This window comes from Chionomys nivalis, chromosome 17 (genome assembly GCF_950005125.1).
Source record: "Chionomys nivalis chromosome 17, mChiNiv1.1, whole genome shotgun sequence".
In the NCBI taxonomy this organism is placed as follows: Eukaryota; Metazoa; Chordata; class Mammalia; order Rodentia; family Cricetidae; genus Chionomys; species Chionomys nivalis.
Genome location: NC_080102.1, coordinates 48,850,576 through 48,878,296, shown reverse-complemented (window position 1 = coordinate 48,878,296; position 27,721 = coordinate 48,850,576). Strand labels below are relative to the sequence as shown.

General features: G+C 38.5%; 1 protein-coding gene across 5 annotated transcripts in view; it reads right to left on the bottom strand.

The window, feature by feature from the left end:
• Cntn1 (contactin 1) overlaps positions 1 to 27,721 on the bottom strand; it is a 266,999-nt gene that overhangs the window by 107,619 nt on the left and 131,659 nt on the right. For all 5 annotated transcript variants that reach the window (XM_057791546.1, XM_057791551.1, XM_057791548.1 and 2 more), the window contains exons 2-3: positions 11,027 to 11,158; positions 8,809 to 8,841 (exon numbers count right to left, since the gene is read on the bottom strand). In XM_057791546.1, the coding sequence (XP_057647529.1) occupies positions 8,809 to 8,841; positions 11,027 to 11,087 (94 nt within the window). In that variant the 5' untranslated portion in view covers positions 11,088 to 11,158. The remainder of the gene's footprint in view (positions 1 to 8,808; positions 8,842 to 11,026; positions 11,159 to 27,721) is intronic.

Genomic DNA, 27,721 nt, shown 5'->3' with positions numbered 1-27,721 from the left:
CCTGCTATGGATGAAAGCCTTGGTTCACTTGGTGTCTTTCATCCCTTCTGGCTCCTACCCCACTTTCTGCCTCTTTTGCTGCAGAATTCCCTGAGCCCTGAAGTTGAGGTTTTGATGGAAACATCCCATTTAGGACTGTGTGTTCTAAGGTCCCTAAATCTCTACATATTATTTGATATTGGGTTTCTGCATTTGTTTTTTTATCTGCTGCCGGAGGAGGCTTCGCTGATGATGGCAGAGCAAGGCACTGAGCTATGCATATAGCAGAATGTTGTCAGGGTCACTTTATAGCTATGTTCCTCCAGTGGAACAGAAGTGTTTGGTCTTCTCCCAGATCCCCAGCTGATCTAATCTCACGTTTTTGCTTGGCCACCCAAGCAGTGCTGGTACGGGTCCCACCCATTTCATGAAGTGTGCCTGAAAACCAATCAGATATTGATTAGTTCCTCCCTCAAGCTTTGTGCCGCTCTTGCACCAATGTATTTTGCAGGCAGATCACTGATGTAAATTAAAGGATTTGCAGCTGGATTTGTGTTCACATCTCTTCTTTGGTAGCATGGAGAATACCTTCAAGGCCCATGAACAGTAGTCTGTTGGGGTAATGGCTGTAGATAGGCTAGGCACCAGCTTGACAGGTCTGTGTTCAACAACTTAAGTATGTTCTGTCTTCAGTCAGTTTGTGGCTAACAATCAGTAGTCTTGGCAATAGCCTGGGTTGTTTGGGGGGTTCCCATGCTCCCTCTTTGCCCAAAAACTTGATTGGATAAACCTCTTTTCGGCAATAGAAGCCTCATTTGTTGATGAGAAATGCCCAGGTGGGGCTCTACGCTTGCTTTTTGATAGATGGTAAACTCAAGCGTATAGTAGCTATCATCTTCTCCAACACTGACCTTTGAGATATTGTCTGAAAGAAATGCCATCTCCTAAGAGTGGTAAGGCCCTAACCTTTTGTGATATATTAGTAATTTTATATATAAAATGTGAAGGCAACTCTGCAGCTTATATAAATATTAAGGAATTTATGGTTAAAGTTTTATAGGTCAAAGAAAACTATTGTTAAACTTTTCCCTTTTTCTAAATTTCACATCTGTTTATTTCTGAATTTTCCATTTAATAATTTTAGATTGTGGTTGATTATAACTCAGACTGAAGTGACTTGACTTCTCTGACATAAGAGTAGTTAGGTTTTAGGTTTTGTTGTTGTTTAACTTTCTTTTTTTTTGCCAGTGAATTGTTTTATAAATTTATGGGAAACAGATCAAGAAACACAGACATGATACACTTGATAGTGAAAGATCATGGCTATATAAATTTTTACATTTTGTAAAATAAAAAAGCATTCCTGAGTATAAATACTTAGACTAAATTAGATCATGTTTACATTTTGGTGTCCTTTCCAAAGTTTCACAGAGAGCATCTTCTATTGAACTAATTGCTTTGTCAGTGGTGTCTATCCAACAGTAACTGGGTTTCCAGGAATTCTGCTTTATTTCGTTACTGTTATAAAATTATCTCGACAATAAGCAGCTTAGAAGGAAAAGCTTATTTAGCTCACAATTCCAGATTATAGTTCATCATTGCAAGGAATTCAAGGCAACTAGTCACAACCACAGTCAACACACAAAGGGAATAAATGCTTGCATGTTTACGTATGCTTACCACCCCTGCCCTTCTCTATACATATACAGTTCAGGAACAAAGCTGTGGGAATGGTCCTTCTCGCAATAGGCAGCTCTCATACTTCAGGTAAAGCAATGAAGACACTCCCACACAGACATGCCCACAGCCCCACCTGATCTAGACAATTCCTCATTAAAACTCTCTTCCTAAAAATTCAAACCAAAACAAAAACAACAACAAAACACTTTCCTGTCAGGGAATTCCATGTTCTATCAAATTTACACTTAAAATTAACCATTAAGCCAAGTGAATATTTTAGCTAATAAACCAATAAATAATTTCAAGGTAGAATAAACTAAAAATGTATAGTCTATGTATGACACCATGTTTTAATTTCACATGCTATTCTTCATTTTTAGTGTGAAAATCAATATTGTGTTCAAACTATGACATTCTAACAAGAAATAGCAGAATTATTTTCTTTAGTTATTTTTTTGCTGGTGATCAGCTGTCTTCATTTTCCATATAATTATTATTTCTGGTACTCTAGCCCTTAGAGTAGTACCACTCACATCAGGGAGGGTGGGTCCTTCATGCTCAGTTAACCCTTTTTAGAAACACCTCTACAGACACAGCAAGAGGTATATCCAGTAGGTCATCGTTCTTAATCCTCCCAATGTTTCGACCATTGAACACAGTTCCTCATGTTGTGGTGACTCCCAACCATCAAATTATCATTGTTACTTCATAACTGTCATTTTCTACTGTTATGAATAGTAATACAAATATCCACAATATTCCCAAAGGTGTCACTCCCATGCTTGAGAACCACTGCTGCAGGTGTTTCTATGTCTGGTTACATCAACAAGTAAGATAAATAACCACTAATCTAGCCCCTTGCAACATGAGATCCCAAACCATCACAATAAGTAATAAAATTCCACTAGTGATTCTTAAATTCTCACATTCAATTCAAAAGACAAACATGTTTTATGTATCTCCCTGAGTCCCCATTGTTTCAACAGTGTCAACAATGTTCAAAATTCCAGGATTTAAAAATCTGCAATCATTAACTCCTGTAAAATAAACCAAACTTGCTCATCTAATATATAGTGATAGAGAGCAAGATTTTTCTCTTCTGAAAAAGAGAAATTAGACAAAAGAGAAAAAAGACTGGCACAAAGAAAAACAGAAACATAGCAGGATAAACACCCTCCCATATTTTTCCATGTTCTATGCAAATCAAAACAACTCTGAGATTCCATCTTACATCAAGATCAAAAACACTGATGACAACTTGTGCTGGAGAGGTTGTTGGGAAAAGGGAACACCCCTTCATTGCTGGTGAGAGTGGAAACTGGTACAGCTGCTTTGGAAATCACTATGGCTATTATCTCAGAAAATTAGGAAACAACCTACCTAAAGATCCAACAATACCACTTTTGGGTATATAACCAAAGGGTGCTCAATCATACTACAAGGACATGTGCTCAACTATGTTCATAGCAGCATTGTTTGTCATTGCCAGAGCCTGGAAACAACCTAAATGCCCCTCCACCAAAGAATGAATAAAGAGGATGTGGTATATTTACACAATGGAGTACTACACAGCAGAAAAATCATAATGGCATCTTGAAATTTGTGGGCAAATGGATGGATTTAGAAAACACAGTATTGAGTGAGGTAATGGAGACCCAGAAAGACAAATATAATATGTGCTTACACATAAGTGGCTTTTAGACATAAAGCAAAGAAAAACCAGCCTACAATTCACAATCCCAGAGAACCTAAACAACTGTGAGGATCGAATCTACATGGGAAGTAGAAAAAGACAAGATCTCCTGAGTAAATTGGGAGTATGTGGATCATGGGAGAGACTAGAAGGGAGTAGAAGGAGAGGGGGGGAGGAAAGAAGGGGAGTGGAGAAAAAACATATAGCTCAATAAAAACAATTTAAAAAGGCAGAATAGCCTTGCCCACAAAGGCCTTCAGTGAGTAGAAGGTTGTAATTATTAAGGTCACTACCATGATGGCTAGGAGGAAAGATGGGAGCAACTGCGAACTCCTATCTGTTGGCCAGACTTTTCTAGGTATATGTCAAGATGTCCCCAATTCTTAAACTTAGATTTTCCAGTAGAGTTGATTGGAAGTGTCTTGGTTTACAAGAAGGTGCTAAGTTGCCTTGGCCAACACACTGTTCACTGTTCTTTTATTGCTATTAAATTTGTAAATTCAAATTAGTTAAGATGAAAAAAAGTTTTTCTCTTCTTAATAGCAATATTTTGCACAAATGTTATGTGCATATTTTCCAACCCTTCATCAGCATCTAACTTCTATAAAGACAGATATGAAACCTTAGTGAGATAAAATAAGTAAGCTAAATTAATTTTCAAATGGAAAAATTTCACATTTAAAATAGTTCCATTTTCTTGTTTCCAGGATAGGGCTATACTGTTTAATGAACATTTGTTGCTTACATTTCTAGAATTTTCTACCCTGGATAAGAAACTAGATTCCCTGTGAAGTATTTCAATGATTCTATACCTGTTAATTGGGAACTGAAACTGGCCCTTAAGAGCAGCAGTTACTGCTGCAAGACTTTGCATGCCGGGACCATTGTTACGCTCAGCAGGAATCCAACCCCATCACCCTTTATGATGACCCCATGGTCCTCTAACTCAATAGAAGTGCTCAGCCCCAGAGAAAGAAGATCTTTCTGGGATAACATAGCAGGAGACTCAGCATAGGACCCATTTAGGCAGCTCTACTCAGTCTGCTGAAATGAGTGCCTCTGTCTCTTGTTCTAGCAGTGAGAAGATCTGGGGGACATTTTTGATGCATTGGAAAGGGAACACAAAGTTGGGGGCAACATCTCAGGTAACCCAAAAACTTAATTAGCACATTTTCTTTTGATCTCTTTTCCTTAATACAATTTCATTTTTATAAAAACCTTTCATTTCCCTATATCTAAAGTAGCCATCATAACTCTACCTTAAAAGTGATTACTTTATCAAATTTTATTTAAAAATTGATAAAAAAGAAAACGATCACAAATGGATATTTGAAATAAAATCTGCAGATGAAAGACAATCAAATGCTACTGCTGCTTTTTCAGGGAGTTTTTCATGTCCATAAACTAAAAAAATCAGCCAGTGGCATGAGCTAAAACAGTATCCTCGTACTTTTCCCATGTGGAGATAGTCCTCTGTAATCTTGCTATTTGGTTTTATTTCTAGAAATTGAAATAAGATTGCATCTTAAGCTTGAGAGTTATTTTTAGTGAGTTTTCTATCTTGAGACAAATTCCATTTTTTCACTTTGAAATATGTCATCTCAATCTGTTATTAAACCGAATTTTACATAAGTATGTTGTCAGATGACTCTAAGAAAAATCTATTAGGAAACAAAGCAATGGAATCAAAATTTGAAAACACCTATTATGAGAATTCTTATGATATTTACAATATTTCTCCCTACGGAGCCAAGAGTGATTTAAGATCTTTTGTAATACAATAAACTATCTACATGAGGCAAAAGTTACATTTGCTGAGCACAAGCTTCTACAAAATATTCATCCTTCACTAAGATAATCAAAATGTTTAGGGCTTGGTTTGAAATACCCTGGTACCACTACCACTTGGGGAAATGGGTAAGAAGTAACATTGCACTAATTTGCCACCCCAACAATGCAATACTCAAGAGTTCCTCTCAGCAGGTGTGCATAAATCCAATTTTTGAAAGGATGGTGAGGATTAGATTAGCAATTTGGGTTATAGAGACTAAATTCTTTGCTTGGCTTTATGTCACAGGGAGAGTCTATCATGTCTTTTTTTCCCTTATTTTTATTGAGCTATAAATTTTTCTCTACTCTCCTCCTTTCCTCCCCTCTCCTCTTCTACCCTCTCCAATTCTACCCACAATCCCAATTTACTCAGGAGATCTTGTCTTTCTTTCCTTCCTCTGTAGATCCACGTATGCCTCTCTTGGGGTCCTCTTTGTTGTTTAGGTTTTCTGAAGTTGTGGACTGTAGGTTGGTTTTTATGTCTAGAAGCCACTTATGGGTGAGTACATATTATTTTTGTCTTTTTGGGTCTCACTAAATAAGTTTTTTTCCCTAGATCCATTCATTTGCATAAAAAATTCAAGACATCATTTTTTAAAACTTATGTAGTACTCCATTGTGTAAATGTACCACACTTTCTTTATCCATTATCTGATTGAGGGGCATCTACGTTGTTTCCAGGTTCTTGCTATTACAAATAATGTTGCTATAGACACAGTTGAGCACATGCCCTTGTGTTATGATTGAGCATCCTTTGGGTATATACCCAACAGCAGTATTGCTGGCCTCCATCATGTCTTTATAGCCTCCTTAGGACCTCACGCCATTTCATAAATTTCTAGACATGACTGGGAATATTCTCAGCACCTGAAAGGTATCGTCTGCTACCTGGAGAGAACCCAGACTATCTCAGGTCATGATATTTCTTTCAGAGGAGTCTGGGAAAGATTCTCTTGTTTTAAAAAGAAAAAGACAGACAAGAAAAGAAATGCCCCTCTTCACTTAGAATCCTGTTCTGTCTTTATATGACAGCCCAACTGTGCACTGTAGGGGAAGTTGGAGAGTGGCTCACTGCAGTAACCACTTGAACACCATGGGTGGCATGGAGACAATGTTGATTACTGGTGTTAAAGCTTGCTATATTCAAAGGAGAAGACAAATCAAGGAACTGAAAAGAGCAATCACAGGCAAAGGCATTTTTTTTGTTTTATTGCTGTCATGTAGAGGGAACACGTGATATTAAGTACAGAGTTTGAAAATGACAGGATTATTATTATTAATGGTTTGTTCAGTGCATCTCTATGTAGCTATGGGTATCTTGGAACTCTTTGTAGACTAAGCTGGGTTTGAAGTCACAGAGATTCACTTACTTCTGCCTCTCAAGTGCTAGGATTAAAGGCAGTCATTACAACTTCCCCACAATATGGAATGTATATATGCTGATAGTGATAGCCATAAAGAAGGAGAAATTGACAGTGGAGAAAGGAGGGACATTTTCTTTCTACAAGGTAGATGGACTAGATGAAACAGGCCTACTGCACAAGAGAAGGGCAGGTATGTGGAATCCTACAAATGTCAGCAGGTCACACCAGTGCAGACATGAGTAGTTGAGTGGGATATAGGAGGAGCCTGTGGAACTGTCTCCTCATCATTTCGAATTTCCCCATGTAACAGGAATAAAATCTGACACCTGAAAGTCAGAACGCACAAGAATTTTATACGTATGGGGAGTGAGGTGTCCTGAGACACAACTAAGGAGAGGGGAAATGGGTGTGCAGGGGAATGCAGGGTGAAGAGTCACAAATTTAACCCAGATGAGGGGGTCCTTAGTGATTATCAGATGAATGCTTACTGAGCTTGGGAGCATATGGAAGCAGCTGGAGACAGACACTGAAGTTATTATGCCTTCACAGCCAAAGAGCTTGTGGGGCTACTGGCAGCTGAGAGGGGGCCATAGTCCAAGGAACCACAGCCTCTCCAGCACCTTGAGGTTGGCTTCTATTTTTGAGAGATGTGAAAATAAATTTATGTTCTTTGTCACTGAGTTCCAGGTATTTTATTGCGTCAGTTCAATTAAATGCCTGCACTTATTTTTTTTAGTACTATAAAGCCTAACCACAATTAAATATAAACTATTATGCTTTACTGTAAAGAAGGGTTTCCAATGACTTATTTGACAATAAAGTACTTTCTAATGAAATTCTTGTTAATATTCTATAGAAATTACAAGTGTTTTTTTCGAGGGTGGGGGGTTAAAAAAACTTTTATCAAGTTATCTTGTTTATTTAGAATTTATGCCATTTCTAAAGTTTAAAATACTCCGGGCTTCTTTATCCATCATTAAACATCCCTTGAGTCATCAAAAAATTCCTTAGAAGCATATTTTGATTGTATTAACTTCAAGAAGTATTAACCTTGTCATATTTTCTACTTATGACAAGGTTCGTGAAGTCTAGGAAGCTCTGCCAGTGATCTTTATAAAATCTACATGTAGTGGTTCCCAGCTCACGAGGTAGGAGGAGAAATGGCTTTGATAGTATTTGAGCTAATAATTTCTTGTCCTTCTGTTTCTTAAGTCTCCAGTAGAAATCCTTCTCGGTCTGAATGGCATCATTTGGATTTGTCATGGAGGTTGTCACGCTAGATACTGGATGTTCAGCAGTTCCTCCTGGCTTTCCATCCGGTCACGACGGCTTGAGTGAGATAGCAGCCACTGAGCACATAGTCCATGAGTCATGACATCAGCTGTATTTGCTGTGTTCTTCGTGTGCTTCTTGCCATAAGAAGATTTATACATTTTAAAGACAGAAACTCACAGGAGTTGATTAGTTTATGTAAAAATGCAAGCTTAGCTGGTGAGTTCCAGCTGGAGAACAAATCCAAGTTGGTCTTCTTTTGAGTGCCTCTACTTCAGCGGAACCAGTAATCACAGGAGACTCTACACTAGCAGGCTTGGTCGTTACATTCGGTACATCTCAAGCAGTAGATTCTAACAGCTGTCGGCTCATAACTGCACTGAATCTTAAGGTTCCAAATGTGCTAACTTGAGTTTTCTTTTTTGAAGCAAACAAGAGGCTTGCAAAAAAATGTTAAGCAATCTTTAAACAGCAATTCAAATTTCACATCACTGTTTTGTTCCAAAGCATGTAAGATAAAATGGAGACCACAGTGTATAGTTTTCATCTGCCCAAACCCTTTAGTGTGTGTGTGTTTTTTTTTTAAATATTTATTTATTATGTATACAATATTTTGTCCACATATGTGTCTGCAGGTCAGAAGAAGGCACCAGACCTCATTATAGATGGTTGTGAGCCACCATGTGGTTGCTGGGATTTGAACTCAGGACCTTTGGAAGAGCAGGCAATGCTCTTAACTGCTGAGCCATCTCTCCAGCCCCTTTAGTGTGTGTTTGTGAAGGGGGGAGGAGTGTTTGTTTGAAGGGGGTGGGGTTGCTTTTGTGTGTGTGTGTGTGTGTATCTTTCAACAAACAACTAGTCTAAGAAAAAAATACCTTATAGGATTTCTAATTGACATAACAATAATCATTTCCTTCAAGTATAGAGTTACCATAACTTAAAGCAGAAATCAATTATCATTTTACAAAATAAAAACTATTTAAATCTTACCTCCATGACCATATCTTCTGTGCCATGTGAACTCTAAAAAGAAAAAGAAGAAGAAGAAGAAGAAGAAAAGAAGAAGAAGAAGAAGAAGAAGAAGAAGAAGAAGAAGAAGAAGAAGAAGAAGAAGAAGAAAATTTCTATGTCAAATAAAAGTAATTCTTTGAGGTGTTTTTTAAACACACTAGGATTGATGTATCTTTACATCTATGTGAATATTGTTTTACTATTTTTACATTATATAGTAGTAGCAGGAATGTTTGCAATCAATAGAATTAGTATAAATTTGGGAGACTAATAAATAATTTTTACTTCATTTATAATAAGATGTCAATAGCTATGTAAGATTTTTTTATTCATTATAAATACATCGCACATGCAATTATATATGTGCATGCATATCATTCTTGTGTCTATATATATTTCCCATGGTCCTTAAATTCTTAAGTATTAAGTAAGGCAAGATAGAAAAAGGAGTAACAGGATGGGGGCAAAGGAAGGGAAAAGTTCCCTCACCTCTGCCTCTGAGAGTCAAGAATTCCAACACAACTAGCATTTACTCAAGGCCTTTGCCCCTTCCCAACTACCCCTAGAGATATCAGAAAGACCCCTCTTTGTGATAAACTAGTTTGTGCCTGGATTGTTCTCATCAAACTATATTCTGACCCAAGGCATCTTTGGATCCACCCTCTATTCATACTGAACAACAAGTGAGAAAGGAGAAAATTTGTTTTTCTAGGATACCCTTCGGATGTAACTTGAGAGCCACCATCATGGTTCATATGTTTGCCATTGAGACCACTGTGATTGTTTTGTAAGAAACTTAAACAGCTGCTCAAAGTTATGATGTCGTGTTCTGTAAATTCCCTTCCCTATGTTCCTAATACACTCTGCTCTGCTTTAGAAGGGCTGGTCTTGAAATTACCGTTTGGCTTCAAGACCAAAGATTTGTTTTTACTTGAGTTTAGGTCTTAAAGATTGAGGGAAGGCCCCGGGTACTGCAGGCAAAGCATGGTGCCATGGCTCCATCTTCCCCACTCTTGACACTAATGAAATTATTTTCACCAAATTCTGAAATTAGTGTAATAAAACTACCATTTTCTAAAAAGAAAAACCCAAAAAACCCACATTATTTTATTTTCTTAAAAATAAATAGCTGTCCATATTGTGATTCTATTACTCAGAAGGATGATACAGATGGATAAGTAGTTCAAGCTCATCTTTGGCCACCCAGTAAGTTTCAGAACAGCCTGGGCTACAAGAGGTCCTGTATCAGACAAACAAGTGAACTAAGTAAATTGTCAATGCAATAGAAAGTCTTTGGGTACATCCTTAAAGAGACTGGCTGATTCATGGATGAAATGACTACATATAGGTATGTCTTCCGATGAATAACAGCTCCACAAGTACTCACTGAAAAAAGTCATTGAGATGGAGGTTTGGGAACAAAATAATTATTAGGAAGCATACTACTGCCAGTAAAACTTAGTGTCAATGCTTCTGGGAAATATTCCTAAATTTTCATATTTCCTCTGAAGGAGAGAAACATTATCTTTGTGCTGAGAGCTCAAAGCAGCTATGTTATTCTTTCTATGCCTATAGGTGTCATAGACTATTTGGATGCCATTTTTCTAAAATTTAGTAAACAAAGGAAAGATTTGTCAGATTCAGTGTTGTTCTGGATACTCATTATAGCTATGTGCTTATAGTTATGTGTATTAGTTTTTAGAAATTTGTAAATCAGTTATTAAACACTGCTATATTAGCTTAGTGCTAACTGACACGTGAATAAGTTATATTAACGACAAAAGAAGACATTTAAAATGTTAATTTTTCTAATTTCTTGCTACATTCTAAAGGTACTGAAATTTATTCAATTGTGGGTAGGTGATAGAAATGATACCCATCTCTTCCAAAGCTACTTAAACTGTGGTAAGTTAAAATTGAGCACTCTGTGACATACAAGTGCTTCCTTTTCAGAGATACAAAGTTCCTAGGTGTATGAGCATTTTACCAAAGAAAGCAGGCAAACACTTATAAGATCTTAATTGAAAATAAATAAAAACAAAGCCCGTCTTAGTATATAAAATTTATTTACTAATTAAACCTTACTCAGATGTCAAAAGAAGATATTAGTTCTGATATCACATGAAATATTTCATGGTAAGACACATATTGATTGTATTCACATAACATACGAGAATACACAAAGGCTTTTTCTTACCTGCTAGGCAGGATGTAATGGGGATTAGCAGGAGATGGCTGACCAGCAATGACATTTTCATCTTCAGTTGAATAGATGGTTCAGTTTTCAAAAATAAGGAAAGCTTTATGGCAGTTGAGTACTATGAAACACCTGCGTCGAGAAAAAAAAATAAGAAAATAACTTAGAAGCAAAGAAAAAAACAGAAAAAAATAAGAAAAGAAATGGAAGTGAGAATAATGGGGAGACAGGAGAAAAGGGGGAATCGGGAGGAATAGAGGACGGGGAAACAGGAGAGAAAGGGAAATAGCCAACATTTGGGGACAATGATGTTATTAACGCCTTTCTTTTTAATTTTCTGATTTTAATACACTTAGTGGAATGAGAGAACTCCCAAAGTCCCTTCCCTCCCAGACTGCTCACGCTGATAAGAACTGGGCAGTCTGGTAGTGTTAAGCAGGTTTCTTTCTTATTCATCACAAAACACACTAGTCACCTACTGAAACTGCTATATTGTCAATATTTTAAATAGATTATTTTAATGAATTAAATGTAGGTGTACCATAGATTGAAAGATTAATTAATACATTTTTACTGGAGGCACTGTGTTCCGTCCCTAAGATCATATAATAAAGATAAATTTTGTAAAAGCTTTCGAAGCTTAGAGGATGGCACAGCAAGATGATTTTTCAGTGTTTTGTAAAAAAAAAATCCACAATTATGCTTTTGTCTGTTTGTCTATTTAAGCAAGGTCTTGCTGCACAGCTCAGTCAAGACTCAATGTAACCACCCTCTTGCCTTTCTGTTCTTTTTTTTTTTTTTTTTTTTTAATGGATTTTCGAGACAGGGTTTCTCTGTAGCTTTTGGTTCCTGTCCTGGAACTAGCTCTTGTAGACCAGGCTGGCCTCGAACTCACAGAGATCCGCCTGCCTCTGCCTCCCGAGTGCTGGGATTAAAGGCATGTGCCAGCACCGCCCGGCTGCCTTTCTGTTCTTTTAGTTGTTCATTCAATGTTTAATTTTTTCTTATTGCAGAATATCTCCAGACATATCTGTCAGCAAAGATCAAGATAAGTTTGGTGTATTCAAATCTTTAAAAGTTTGGGAGGGTGCTTTAAAATCAAGAAGAACAAATTTCATAAACGAAGCTACAAAATTATGTTGCAATCTAGTAAAATATCTTGCTCTGGTAAGTTTTGCAAAAAAAAAAAAAAAACAGTGACCATATAGTTGCCGTGTTAGATTTCATCCAGCACTTTGGAATAGCCTTGTGGTAGTGTGGGGCACCTAACTAATGTTTCATTGTCTCTGCATAAGCAACAGATATGAAAAATCAAAAGCAAGGTAAAAGTGCCTACTATTATAGAAACAGGCAGGTCCATGAATCAGAGTAATGAGTCAGATTGAGGCTTGAGTGGTATTCACTTGAGAGAAGAAGGTTATCTTAAGGAAAGCACTGCAAACACAGCACTATGGCAATGTAAGCGGAAGGTGAAGGTTGAGATACTGTCATCCAAGATATAAGATTTGCTAACTATAATTCAACCATTTCTACTGAATTCTTGGAAAAACAATGTATCCAGGAGTGTTACAGAGACACCCAGTGAACAGGAGTTTCAACTTAAGAGAATATGTTTTCAAAGATTTACAAATAGTGATACAGGATGTTAGACAGGAAGAAAGGTGGTAAGGCGACATCCGAAGTCAACACCTCCAGGAATCATCTGAGATACATACACAGTTCTCTCAGCTACTTTGTTATACTTGACCTGATCCTGATCATGGCTTGTAAGATGCCACTTGTGTCGAGGACTCCCTTTGAGACATAGGAATCCCAGTAAGTTGACAAGTTAATGTCTTCTGACACAAATTGCCTTGCGAATGGCCAGTAAACTCCTGACAAGTGTCTTGGTTAATGGCTGATAATGTCACTTGGAAGGAGACAACAGTCACTTCCTTTACTCAGACAAGTATAAAATCTGCCTTCAGTAAGGATAAAATTCTGATTTACTACATAAAGAAGAGCAGCCTAAAGTCAGAAGACATATGATGTACATGGAGTCGTGATTAAAAAAAAAATTGGAGGGAGAAAGAAGACAGAAAGAAAATGGGAGGAATAACTATAGTGAGATAGGTACTAGACTTCCATGGTGATAGCAGACTATTATGCATGTTTTGTGGATTCTTTCAGCAAGTTTAACCTTCCATCTTTCATAGTGATGTCTCCCATCATGCAATAGGCCATGGACCCCAGTGCTGAGCTTGACACTTATTGAATTCTCAGAGAGGTTAGCTTTTCTCTTTCTCCCATCCCATGTCCTTCTGTCTTAGCTTTTCTCTTCTTCCTCCCCGTCCCATCTTCTTCCACCAGGAAGCTGCCAAGGCTCTTGGATTGCCGGTCCTGCTGATTTCTCGAATTTTAAAACCATTCCTGAATGTGTGTATAACATTAAGTTTTAATTGTCTGTTTCACACAGTCTAACACAGCCTAGAAAGAGGTTCAATAAGCGACTGCCTAGATCAGATTAGCTTGTGGGCATGTTTCTGGGTGATTATCTTGTTTGCATTAGTTAAAGTGGGAAAACCTGCTAACCATGTGCCTCACTCTTCTCTGGGTTTGCGTCCTGTATTCTTTAAATATAGAGAGGAGAATGAGCAGAGAGGCAGAAGTGCACATTCATTTCTGTCTGCTCGTGATTGGGGACATGATATGAAGAGCTACTGGAAGTTCTTGCTGACTTGACTTCCTTCCTATAGTGAGCTAAAGTACATGTCTTTTCCTCTAAGGTTTCTGTCTGTGTGTGTACATGTGTATGTATCTGTATGTGTATTTTATCAGAGCAAAAGAAAGAAAATTAATATGTCTTTTGAGGCACCAGAACTTGAAATTATTGGCTTTCTGACTACATAGTGTGATAGTTATTGCCAAGGTGTATGTAAAAGAAATACAGTATTATTTATTGATTTTCATGATAGTACATTCAAGGGAAAGAGTTGAGGTATGCAAATCCAAAATAGTGAAGCCAATGGAGATTTTACCTGTGTCATAATTTGCATTTCAAACTACATGTATCTGTTCATTTAAAGCTTCTGAGTCTTGAAATAATAATAAAATCTCTCTTAAAATATACTTGATATAGTCACAAAGTTAGAATTCATGCCTTTACTTTGACAGGAAACCTAGTAAAAGAAAGAATCTGAAGTTTGTAGTGCACTAAATGCACTTTTCCCCCAATAAAGGCACATAACATACAGAAAATAAAATCAAGTTTCGTTCTCCTCTATCAAGACCAAGAACCCACAAAGGGAATCTGGAATTGCTTACGACAAAAGCATGTGAGACTCAATAGCAACAGTAAACGGTGAATTCTAACACAGCTCTAAGGAATTTCATATGCAATATTACGGTGTGAGAAAGGAAATAGGGCTCAGTTATTCAGATTAAAGGGCAAGGGAAATTGCTACAGTTCAGTCTGGAGAGTGAAAGCAGCAGGGCTTACCAATGAGACAGGGCTGGCAAACAGAGGCCAAGAAGGCAGAGAGCCTGCTGTGAACTCAGCCTTGAGGTCTTTCACTTTGGTGACTTGTGAAAGGAAGGAGTGTCACACTCCCCCATCAACTCTACAGGTAGTCTTGGAAAGTGGGGCAAAGACAGAATTAGCTGTGCCCACACAGAGCAAGTGTTCTAGAAAGTTAAATAAAACAAAAAATAACTCCTAAGCCTAGAATGTTATTTAAGCAATTCCTTCTCCGAGATTAAAGTACCAAGGAAGACATAGGAAGATGTAGTGAAACAGGAAAGAGAGACAAGTCTTATCTCTTTTTCAGCTCAACAACTAGGTAGCTTGCAACACTGGGCCTCTATTTCTGCAAATATTAAACACGGGATCAGGAAATACTATAAGGGTTGGGTGAGATGCTGCTGTGAAATACTCTGAAATTACTTGAGGCACAACAGCGTTTATTCCGCTAGTGCTAGGTGTCCAGTTAGAGAGCGGCAGGATTAGAAAAGAGCAAGAGCCCTTCGTCATAATCAGCAGGAGGTGAACTGTAAGACCTGGTCAAGAGGAGTAGAACTTGAGTCAGATCGCTGGACCTGGGTGGAGATGTCATCTCCTGAACTGCCTGGAAGTTAGAACGGAACCCGCTCCCTCAGCAGGTAATATCAGGCTGCGGCAAAGGATGAACAAGACTTGGACGTACAGAAAGTGGCTCAATCAAAAGCCTATAAAACAAGTGAGTGGTTGAGGATGAACATGGCACGTGATCACTCCTTTGATGCAACAAGCGAGGCACGGTCAGTTTGCTGAAGGCCTGGTGGCGGGGGAGGTGCTCCCAGAGTGAATCATCTCAATTAAAAATTACCTCAGAATCAATTTAGTTCCTACTGTATGTCTCATAATAGGCACGACACTAGGAAGTGAAGTCGTATTCCTCTTTGTGAACCCCCTCCTTTCAGGAGTTCTTTCTCATTTTTTTTAAATTTATTTATTATGTATACAATATTCTGTCTGTGTGTATGCCCACAGGCCAGAAGAGGGCACAAGACCTCATCACAGATGGTTGTGAGCCACCATGTGGTTGCCGAGAATTGAACTCAGAACCTCTGGAAGAGCAGACATTGCCCTTAACCTCTGAGCCATCTCTCCAGCCCTTTCTCATTTTTGTTTAACAAATCTCTGTAAGCTCTGCTCACTCCTTGTGTGTTTTCTTGCTGTGAGACAATGAACTCGAAAGCCACTGGCCCCATGGGGTAGTTTTGTTGAATGCTGGATACTTGACACTTTAGTTTCTCAAGTTCAAGTACCCCAGGACAGAAAAAAGCCTAACCACTCTAAAAGAATCCACATCACTAAGTCTCTAGTGGATAACTGTATGGATTTGTTTCAATGATTCTGAAATCTTATAAGATTTCTGTATAGCAGGAACCTTTCTGAGAAAGGGCAAGACACTGCCTCCTTCTACAAAGGTCAAACTGTAACAGGATGGTCAGAACGGACTCCAAAAACCTGAGCAAGCTATGCTTGGACAACACCCATGTAATCAGAGATTGTGTGTTCGTTTCACAGCCACCCAGACCCAAATAATCACACAAAACTATATTAATTATAACACTGTTTGGCCAACAGTTTAGGCATATTCTTAGTTAGTTCTTACATCGTTAATTATCCTATCTCTATTGTTTTATATTTTACCATGAGGCTCGTGGTTTGTTACCTCACTTCTTGCTTCTAGGGTGGCTACATTGCATCTGCCCGACTCTGCCTTCCTTCTCCCTGCATTCAGTTTAGTTTTCCCGCCTAGCTATATTCTACCCTGTCATAGGCCAAAGTAGTGTCTTTATTAACCAATGGCAATAGAACATATTCACAGCATGCAGAGGGAAATCCCACATCATATCCATCCTCAGAAGACCAACTGAAGAGACAAGTAATAGTGAAAATAATAGGAGGTTTATTCAATATGGCCACATTGGGAAGAGGAACAAGGAGGTCTAGTGAACACCTCCAATCCTGCCAAGTCAATCCATATTGTTGTTATATAAGATTTAGAATTAAACACAACTAAGATGTCTTCATCAGTGTGGTCCCACTAAGTTACAACCTACAAAGCTAGTCTAAAAATCAGTGGTCTCCTATAAACTAATAACAAATATGTTGAGGAAGAAATCCCTTCTAGGGTTGTCATTTGAGAAATCTGGTCCATATCTGGATTGTCATTTTTGTGCTGTGAAGATGCCATTAGACTCTTGTGCTCTGTTCTAGATTAACAACTTCCAAATAAATTAATCAAAACAATCCATCACACCATTAGTAAGTATTTAATGACTAACAAACATTTACGAAGGATTTATATAAACTTCCATGTCATGACAGGCTGTTCCATCATGACCATGATTCTTATTTGCTCTGATGGAGAAAGAGATCTATTAACAAGTTCTTCTGTCACTCTTTTAAAAATAAAAGGATATTTTTAGGGATATGGACACACAGAAAGCCATGCTCCTGTATCTCCAGCACAGCTAGGAAAGGTTATTAGGAAAGAATAATTAACCTAAATTGTCTTACCCTTGTTACTCTCCTCTGGTCTCAGGGACAATTGTTGCATGGTCTACTTCTAAGAGATGATGACAGAGGTCTTATGACAGTTAAACATGGGCTATTTTAGGTGAGAGACGCCATCACCTTCTACTGAATGCTTTTTCTTTCTATTCAAGAAATCAATATGAAAGTCTCCCGGTGTTGCTGAGGTCTCTTAATCCTTACAAAATGTCAGCTACAAAGTCTGTGAACAGGGTCTGAAATCCATTTTCAGAGACCCGCTGTTAGGATTAGCGAAATTGAAATCAGGAAGTGAGTGACAGGTTTTGGAAATGAAATTAGTTTGGGATTTAAAAAAATTCTAATCCTTTAGTGAAAGAGTGGTATACATTTAAATGCTAAGCTCGTTAGTCAGTTTCATGTAAATCTTATACTTCTCCAGTCAACTACTGAATTATTAAATAAAATTTTAAAACAGTACGTTCTGAATGTTCTAGCTTCCCAGTGACTCCTTTAAACTACCTTTAAGGATTATGACTTTGGTTTAACCTTTAATGCAGTATTGTTACTGGAATTTGAGCAGCTCGTTGTTATAGTCAGATGTATTTAGTAAAAATGATAGCAGAGTATTGTGCTCCGAGTAAAGAATACAGCACACATCCAAGGAAAGCATTTCTTTTCTGAAAGGAACTATAAGTAGCATCTGCTTTTGTTGTTGTTGCTTTGTTTGTTTGTTTGCCAGAATAGGATCTATTGTGGCTCAGCTAGCAGCAGAGCTAGGAGCACAATGGTCTTCAAGTGGTAGGAGCCCAGCTCTGAAACATCCTGCCACCAGACTGTGTGAAGCATATGGGGAAAGAGAAACAATATTCCAACACAGCAGTAAATGGAAGAGAGTGTGAAATTACAAAGTCGGGAGGACTGAGGGCAATGTCGGCAGGCTTTTTGATGATGTGGGTGTTAACTGGGAACTGATAACTCTGCACCTTACAGAATAGGTCATGGCTCATGGCTCATGTAATTAGATATGTGATTAATATCTCTTTTAAAACCCATAATGGATGCAGAGGAATTTAACCTGCAAGCATCCAAATGTCTTACATTATTTTCTGCACAAGAAAGTAAAACCCATGTGGAATATAGGGTATGCTAGATTCACACTCTCTCACTGCACGTTCAGGAATACTGTACCTTTGAGTGCTACCGTAAGTACAAAGCATTGCTTTTGCCCTGCATTTTAGGAATGTCTGCATTGTGGAAAAGAATGCAGAATAGTGTATCTCAAACAATCATCGACCCCCAGAGCTAATATAGTGTCCACCTTACTCGTTCATTTATGTAGTAAAATTTTAAAAATTTGAGATGTCAAAGAAAAACAAAGAGAGTGGAAAAAATAAGCATATCAAACAACATGACTTCTTGATTTCTGGCAATTCCCCCCCCCCAAAAAAAAAAAAAAAAAAAACTAAAGGAAGGACATACTAGTTGACCAAGCAGCCATGCAGGACCTAATACCTTTGTCCATTATTTATGATCTCTTTAAGATCACCAGAAGCTTGTGCAAAGTTTGGCATAGAGTTGTTGGGGGAAGAAAGCAATACATGGAGACTGCTTTATTGTTTCCTGGCTACCTGGACCCGAATAATCACACAAAACTATATTAATTACAACACTGTTTGACCAACAACTCATGCATATTCCTAGCTAGCTCTTATATTTTAAATTAACCCATTTCTATTAATCTGTGTATTGCTACGAGGTTGTGGTTTACTGGTAAGGGTCTAGAGGCTTTCTCCTTCAACAGTTGCATGGCATCTCCTTGACTCCTCCTACTCTTTCTATCTCTGTTCAGATTTCTCACATGGCTTTACTCTGCTAAACCACTGGCTAAAACGGATGTGGGATTTCCCTCTGTATGCTATGTTTTTTGTTTTTCCATTTTTTAGTAAAGAAGCTGCTTTGATATATGGCAGGGCAGACTAGTGAGGCAGGAAATCCCAATAGAGATAGAGGAGGAAAGAAGGTGGGGTCAGGGAGGTGCCATGTGTCTGCTGAAGGAGAAAGACTCTGGAATCTTACTGGTCACAACCTCGTGGTGATACATGGATTAATAGAAATGGGTTAATTTATGATGCAAGAGCTAGCTAGAAATAAGCCTGAGCCATCAGTCAAATAGTGTTGTAATTAATATAGTTTTGTGTGATTATTTTGGTCTGGGCAATGGGGAAAAGAATGTGCAGTGGGGAAAAGAATGTGCAGTCTCTGCTTTCATAATGAAATTCAAGCATTTGGGGATAACCTCCATGGCCTGCCACACACTTTGGTCCACATGCTTGTATATCCACCCACTAGGGTTCAGGAGGAAAGTAGCTGAGAGCACTGCTGCAAGGTTCAGCACTCCCTGCCTGGGCAAGCAGCTGGATCAAGTCTGCTAGGCATGCATGGGCAGGAAAGCATGGCAGATTCCCACTGGCATACGCAGAGATATGTCAGTCCACAGAAGGTACTGCATGGCAGATTTACCTTTTACTCAAACACAAAAAAGGCTTCTGTGCTGCTTAGTGCTTCCCAGAGTTGCAATGTGAAAACAGCTCCCACCCAGAAATTTCAGAGCTGGAGATGAATGTACCTCCACTGTATGTATGTATCTGCTGAGAGGCAGATCCAGGACACAGGGCTGCTGTGACCACACTGCTACTATTTTTAAAAGATCCTTGTCAGAAAAGGGTTTCAGGTACACAATAGGGCAGATTCAGGCATAAAAGACGTCTAAATGAGACACAGTGTGTTTAAAAATGTACATATGCTTAGGAGAGAAAGGAAGAAGAGTATAGACAGTAATAAAAAGAAGTAAATAGTTTAAAAAGTCTTTAAAGAGACAATAAAATTAATAGTAAAAAAGCCATACGAAAACGGAAAATACACAGAGAGTCTGGATTATGTATATTTTTGTGTTTTCTTTGGATTTCATGACTATAGAGAAACATTTGGTTCTGAGGGTTGCTAAGTTAAACCAACATATATATTTTAAAGGTTTCCTGACTTGAAAATTTGAGTCTAGGACATATCACTTTGGAAAAGAGGTTCTACTTTTGTTTCCACAGAGGATGGCAACTGTTGATTCCTTACAGACTAATGTGGTTTGATGGAACAAACTCTGCCAAATGAGATCTATGAATCTTAAAAAATACTTCGCCCAATAAACAGAAGGAAACAGTTTGGAGAAAACTATGCCTAAATTCCCCAAATGATTGTTTATAAATGCCTCTTTTCAAGAAAGGGAGTTGATTATAAATGCTCAAATGGTCAGTCAATCTCTTTCTAAAAAAATGGGGGGATATGATACAAAGATCTATACTTTACATTGGTATGGGTTTTGGTCTAGTGATACAAATTTAAGGTTGATTTGTTACACTGTGTACATGTATTTCTGGTCTTGTTTAGGGCATTGTGTTTGTGCACTTCACTTAAAAAATATAATGTATAATTAAGAGATACAGATTAATAGGTTGTCATCTATAATAGTCAAACTGTAGTCATGTTAGGTTTTCTAGATGTACACAGATATATTTCACATGGATAGATATTCTTCTTCAAACCTTTTAAAGACCTACAGAATATGACACTTAGAATATTTTAACAACTTAGACTTTTCTCAACAGTCTTCTGGCAATACCAAATACTTCAGAGAGGTTGATGGACATCCAAGAAACTCATTATGGAATTTGCCTTCAGTGTGACAAGGCTAGCTATTTGGACAAGAAACTGCTCTTGTCTAGACTGCTTAATGGTATGTTGTATAAACTGTACATACAGGACACACAGAAAAGTGACTGATAAACTTTCCAAAAGATGGAATGGTCCTTCAGGGTTCCTTCTTCACAGAGGAAACTGTCATATATTCTGCAGGACACAGAAGAAAGTGACTAACAGACTGTCAATATAGCTGAAACTGTCTTTCAAATTTCCTGCTCTGTGGAAAAGTCTACCAGATACTATGGACCTGTGGGCTGAAGATGGATGCCCTAATATAACAGAAGAACTTCGGGTCCAGGCAGCAAGGTGTCTCTGTCAATTTTAAAGTTTTGAAAGTTGCGCACAATGCGCTTCCTGCTTACTTAGGTAATATTATATCCTTCTGGAGTCTTTGATGAAGTTGAAGACAGATAATTATATTTTTCCTTACTTATGTTAAAAGATAAATTAGATACACAACTTTCCAGATACAAACAGATTAAATATTGTAAGTGTAATTCTTACATAATACTAGTTTTTATTTATACCAGATATGCAATTTTACTATGTTAAAGCTAAATCCTTCCTTTTTATTTAGACAGAAAAAGGGAAATGATGCATGGTTTCCCTCTATATGCTATGAATATATTTTATTGTTATTGGTTAATAAAGAAGCTGTTTTGGCCTACAGCAGCACAGAATATAACAAGGCAGAAAATCCAAGCAGAGATAGAGGAGGAAAGAAGGTGAAGAGATAGAGGAGGAAAGAGGGAAGACACCATGCAACTGTTGAAGGAGAAGATGCCAGAACCTTCCTGGTAGGCCACAACCTCAAGGTGATACATAGATTAATAGAAATGGGCTAATTTAAGATGTAAGAGCTAGCTAGAAAGGTACCTGAGGCACTGGCCAAACAGTATTGTAATTAATACAGTTTTTATGTGATTATTTCTGTCTGAGCATCCAGGGAATGAACACACAGTCTCTTTTTTACGTGAAACATCTTTATTAATTAACCAATAAAAAGACAACATATATACAGAAGGACATCCCACATCAAATACTAAGCAAGTGTATAGCTTGCTTAGTTCCAGTAGGGTCTAGGGATGAAAACCAGGAATAAAAAACTGTAAATCTTTTGCTGTCAGGATACAAGCAACTGAATGGAGCCAGATAATGAATAGGAATGCTAAAGATACTAAAGTAAGGAGAGAATGCATACACATGGGACATGTCAGAGAAAGGAGACACATGCATACATGCACGCACGCACGTGCCCCACCCAAATCATCAACTTACATATTATCCCAGCATAATATTCCTGTGTTTTTAAGAGATAGCCTGCATCATAAGAGTCATGTAGCTTGCCCCCAAAACACATGACAACTAACAGAGTAAGAGCTTGAATCCTAATATTGCAGACAGAATCTAATTCCATGTAGTTACTTTTTAAGTTTTATGAAGATACAGTCTGTGTTTGATATAGATCATGAGAGAAGGTATTTATTAAGCAGTAATTCACATACTTCTTGTAATTAAGAATCAGTGTTTTTCAAAGTATAGGGTAGGGATTGTCTGCTTATTAATAAGACATGTCCCTGAGCAATACCCAAGAGTAATTTAGAGTTTCTGGGTACAGTATGTTAGATTTGAAGTTTCTAGTACAGAGAAAAATCTCTGGCTAGAACACTGTATGTGAATGTGTTTTGAAGCCAATCCTTAAGCAAATGTACTCTAAAATCCTATGCACCATATAATACCACAGTTCTTAAAATTTGCCGGCTTTGTGTGTCCTTTAGTTTGTGTGAAAAATGAAGGTATCCCCAATACCTACATCTGATTGACTTTCCCATATTGGAATGAAAGGGGTAGCTTGAGCCAAGCAAGATGCCACACACCTTTAATCCTAGCACTCCAGAGTCAGAGACAGATGGATCTCTTTGAGTTTAAGGTTACCATAATCTACAGAGCAAGTTCCAGGATAGCCAAGACTGCATAGAAAGACACTGCCTCGACTAAAACTGAGGAGACAAAGAGAAAGAGAAACAGAGAGACAGGGGGATGAAGAAAGGGATAAAAGGGATAAAAGAAGCAAATGGCATTCTTGCTATGGAATAACCCTTTTGTACACTGTAAATACATATTGCTCTCAAAAAACAAAACTGGTTGGCTGACAGCTGGGCAGGAAGAGATTGGGCAAGACAGCCTGAGAGAGACAGAATGCTGGGACGCTGGGAGGAGGAAGAGAAGAGTCAGAGGGTCACTAGCCAGGGGGAAAATGAGTCCAACACACAAAATGGAATAGAGGTAAAAGCTACATGCCTTGGGCAGCAGATGGATTAATAGAAATGGGTTAAGTTGTAAGAGCTAGTTAATAACAAGCCTGAGATATTGGCCAAGTATTTATAATTTATATTAAGACTCCAAGTGGTTATTTGGGAAACAGCTGTCAGGGCAGGAAAACTCCAACTACATATTTTGATATGCTACTTTGACTAATGCCTGAAATATTCTTTTATTTGGGACTCCCTTGCTGAACTATAATAATCTGACTAAATGTGCTTTTAACTTCCAATTTTTTCCCAGGAACACTTCAAACTGATCTGACATAGCTGGATGACTACAAAGACCACTGTGCTGAGATGCCAGCCCAGTGAATCAAATCTAATAACTCAAAGTGGAATTTAATAGGCCTTGACAGCAGAAACACTCCATGCCAGCAAGACAGAATGAGCCAATGCTTTTCCTCTTTGCTCCCACAGACACCGGCATAAGGACAAAGCCTGTGAAGTCACGCTGCCAGATGGAAGGGCTCACTCAGCTTGTCCTGCAAGCACTAATGACTTCCTGAGCTGCACTAGTCACTCTGTACAGATTTAGTCCTCGGTGGAAACACCTGTGTCTAGGAAAGACTTGGGTTCCTGCTGTCATGTCTCCCCTGAGACAGCATTCTCAGTCTTTCTCTCTCAGATCTCCGCACAGACTTTGGATGTCAGCGGCTGTTCCACGTGTCTGTCTCAGCGCCCTACAGATGACATCACAGTCATTGAATACTTCACCCATATGAATTATTACTGACTTCTTACTCTCACCTACATGGAGAGAATGTTGTTAATGATCATATAACACCTAGGAGTCATTGCTGGGGTTATGGGATATGCCATACACAAGCCATATTCCTCCTAAGAGCATGATATGGTTCACAACAGTGGAGTTGTTGAATAAAGGGGAAGAATCACTGACAGCATGTTTGCTTTTGTAGCCATATGTGTACTGACAGGTAAGGGGTTTAGGATCTAATCCTAAAATCAGCATAAAGAGAACTTTATTATTTAATGAACGTTAACTTTGAAATATTACAAGCTTTTGAAGTTTCAAATTTCAAAATAATGTTTTGAAATTATAATTATACCATTTCTCTTTTAGCTCTCTCCAACCCTCCCAAGCATCACTTCTCAAATTCAGGGCTTATTTTCCTTTAATTGTCCTCTCTCTCTCTCTCTCTCTCTCTCTCTCTCTCTCTCTCTCTCTCTCTCCTAATTATGTAAATAAAACCTGTTGAATCTGTATACTTCCTGTGTATGTTTAGCACCTTGTGTTGACTATTCCACATGGGGAAGATTACTTCTCTCATCCTCAGTTTCTCCAGTTTGTTCATACTTTATTGTCTAGTGTTGAGGTTCAAGTGTTTTTCCCCTTCCAGGTTAGCATGTCCATTGGGGTCAACACTACTCCAGTCCTGTTAAGGTGGCTTCACGAATGTAGCTTCTCTGACTTTTTTCAGACAATCAGACAGCAAATTTTCTGTTCCTCTGACTCTTGCAATCTTTCTGCCCCCCTTTCCCACAATGATACCTGAGCCTTAGTTATGGAAGTAGTGTTGGAGATGTATTGGTTGGTGCCAGGCACCACACAATCTCTCATTCCCTGTATTCTGATCAGTTGTAGTTTTCCGTGATGGTCTCTGTCTATTGAGAAAAGAAGTTTCTTTGATGATGGGTGAGAACTACATTTATCTGTGGGTATAGGGACAAATATTTAGAATGTAGTTAGGAATGGTGCTGGTTTAGTAAAGTGTCAGTTGTAGGTTCTCCTCCAGGATCCATGATTTCTCGCATCCCTATGAATTGATTAAGTTTTCAGCACCAGGCATGGTTTTCAGATTGTTGAGCAGGTCTTATATCCAAGTAGAGAGCTATTGGTTTCTGTCAAGGTGTGCTTGCCACTATTGTGCCCTCTGGGTTATGGTGCCATGCAGAGCGTTATTGTGGGTCACAGCTGAGTAGGCCTACTGGTTGCTGAGCATTCATTTTCTAACTACATAAGAGAATTCCATTAAGTATAAGTGCAGTAACCATTCAGATATTTGTGTTTAGTGCATGTTGTGCCAAGACCTACATTTCTCAACATTTTCCTTAAATGGTATATAGTATAATAAAATTATCACATAAATGTAGTTAAAGTTTTAACTATTCATTTATTCATCCTGATTTTTTTAAAAAAAGAAAACTTAATGAAAGCAAGTGAGATAACTTAAAAGGTAACGTGCTTGCCTAAAGATGTGAATTTGATTCCCCAAACTCCCATGGTGGAACAAAAGAACTGACATCTGCCAGTTATCCTGATTACCACGTGCATGTTGTGACACGCAGACATCTCTATTTCCAGTGTCTTCATCCCCAGCATCTTCATCCCTAGTATCTTAACCCCAGAATCTTCACCCCCAGTATCTTCATCCTGGTATCTTCATCCCCAGTATCTTCATCCTGACATACTCGCTACCAACATCTTCATCGCCAGTATCTTCATCCCCAGCATCTTCATCCCCAACATCTTCATCCCTGGCATCTTCATCCAGGTGTCTTCATCCCCAGCATCTTCACTCCCAGCATCTTCACTCCCAGTATCTTCATCCCAGTATCTTCATCGCCAGTATCTTCATCCCCAGCATCTTCATCCCCAACATCTTCATCCCTGGCATCTTCATCACAGTGTCTTCATTCCCAGCATCTTCACTCCCAGTATCTTCATCCCAGTATTTTCATTGCCAGTATCTTCATCCCCAGCATCTTCATCCCCAGCATCTTCATCCCCACCATCTTCATCCCCAACATCTTCATCCCCGGCATCTTCATCCCAGTATCTTCATCCCCAGTATCTTCATCCCCAGCATCTTTACTCCCAGCATCTTCATCCCCAGTATCTTCATCCCCAGCATCTTCCCTCCCAGCATTTTCATCCCCAGCATCTTCATCCCCAGTGTCTTCATCACTAGCCTCTTCATCCTGGCATCTTCATCTCCAATATCTTCATCACAGTATCTTCATCCCCAGCATCTTCATCCCCAGCATCTTCATCCCCAGAATCTTCATTCCCAGTATCTTCATTCCCAGTATCTTCATCCCCAGCATCTTCATTCCCAGTATCTTCATCCCGCCATCTTCATCCCCAATGTCTTCATCACCAGCATCTTCATCCCTGGAATCTTCATTCCAGTATCTTTGTAGTTAGCAGTTTCATTTTTTTCCTAACCACCAGACCGTAGCTGACAGTGAAACTCTGCTCTTGGTGTTAAGCACCTCCTTTAAGACTTACAATGACACAGTGAAAACTAAACACTGGACATCTCCACTTCTCATAAGAGAGGATTTATTCAGAAAGATTGAGTATAATTCCTCATTATTGTGGCGAAGCACAGACAACATAATACCCACTTGTTTAACCACTTCAAGTCAGTGGCATTAAGTACACTCATACTGTTAAGACCATACACAAGAGTTTTCCTCTCTTTCCAAACAGAAACTAGCATTCTTGCTGATATTAGAAATACAATCATGTTTTCTCTCCTTCAGTGACTAAGCACTAAGTCATAAAAATGAGCAGCATTGTTTTCTAACACTAAGGGTCTAGTGTCTACCTTCTACATTTTAGTAATCTGCTCATTTATTTTGGGATTACAAACCAAGTACCTTTCCCTTCCAGATGCCTGAAAAACCCAAACAGAAGCCAGGTTTCTCTGATGCATGCTCATTATTTTTTGGAATTCCTTCATGGTAAGTATTGCTCCTTACAATTAAGCATTCTATCTCACTTCAAGTCTCTGGTCTCCAGAGGCATCAAAATTTCTATCTGGTAATGATGTGAAGGAATATTTGGCTTCTGTGGGACATCTGGGGGTTCGGAGAAAAGAAAGGAAGGTCTGGAGACACAGAAGCCCTCTGCTTGGCCCTCCCTTCCTCACACGAGAGTCATTTAATTGCTTCCGTAGCTTTCACTTGTGTCTTTTCTTTAACTACTTAACAATCCCATCCTTGCTGTTTCTCTTCATTTAGTCATTTAGAACAGACTTGATGGAGACAGTGATCTCAAATATATGTCTAGGTACTTCTCATCAATTCCTCCTCCACTATGAATTAATTAAATGAACAGATGGGTCTGAATTTCCTAACAGTGAGTTGAAATCTTATAGAGAATAATCTAGATAATAACTGTCAAACTGTTTTCATGTATTAAGGCCATGCCTCACAGAGCAAGCAGCTACTTCTACAGGCCTGCGCACCATGGCAAGGTGATGCTGGTAAACACGGAGACATGAGCAAGGCTTTGGTCTGGCCATTAGAAGTGCCCAGTGAATGTTTTCTGTTTAGATGTTGTTCTCTTTCATGTATCTTTCAAATCTTTTGACTTTGTTTTGTTTGTAGAGAGCCACTCACCTTGTGAGACTGTTCTGTTTCTTAAAATGAAAAGATATTTCCATAATCCTTTTACAAAGCCCTTTGGGGACTTTGCTGCCTTCATGATCAAGTAGGCAGTGTTATTTTGTAAGTACCTTCCATCCAGACTGGAAAGATGTCTCGGTGCTAAAGAGTACTTGCTGCTCTTTCAGAGGCCCTGGGTTCAGTTTCTCACACTCATCTGTGAGCTCACAATTATCTGTTACT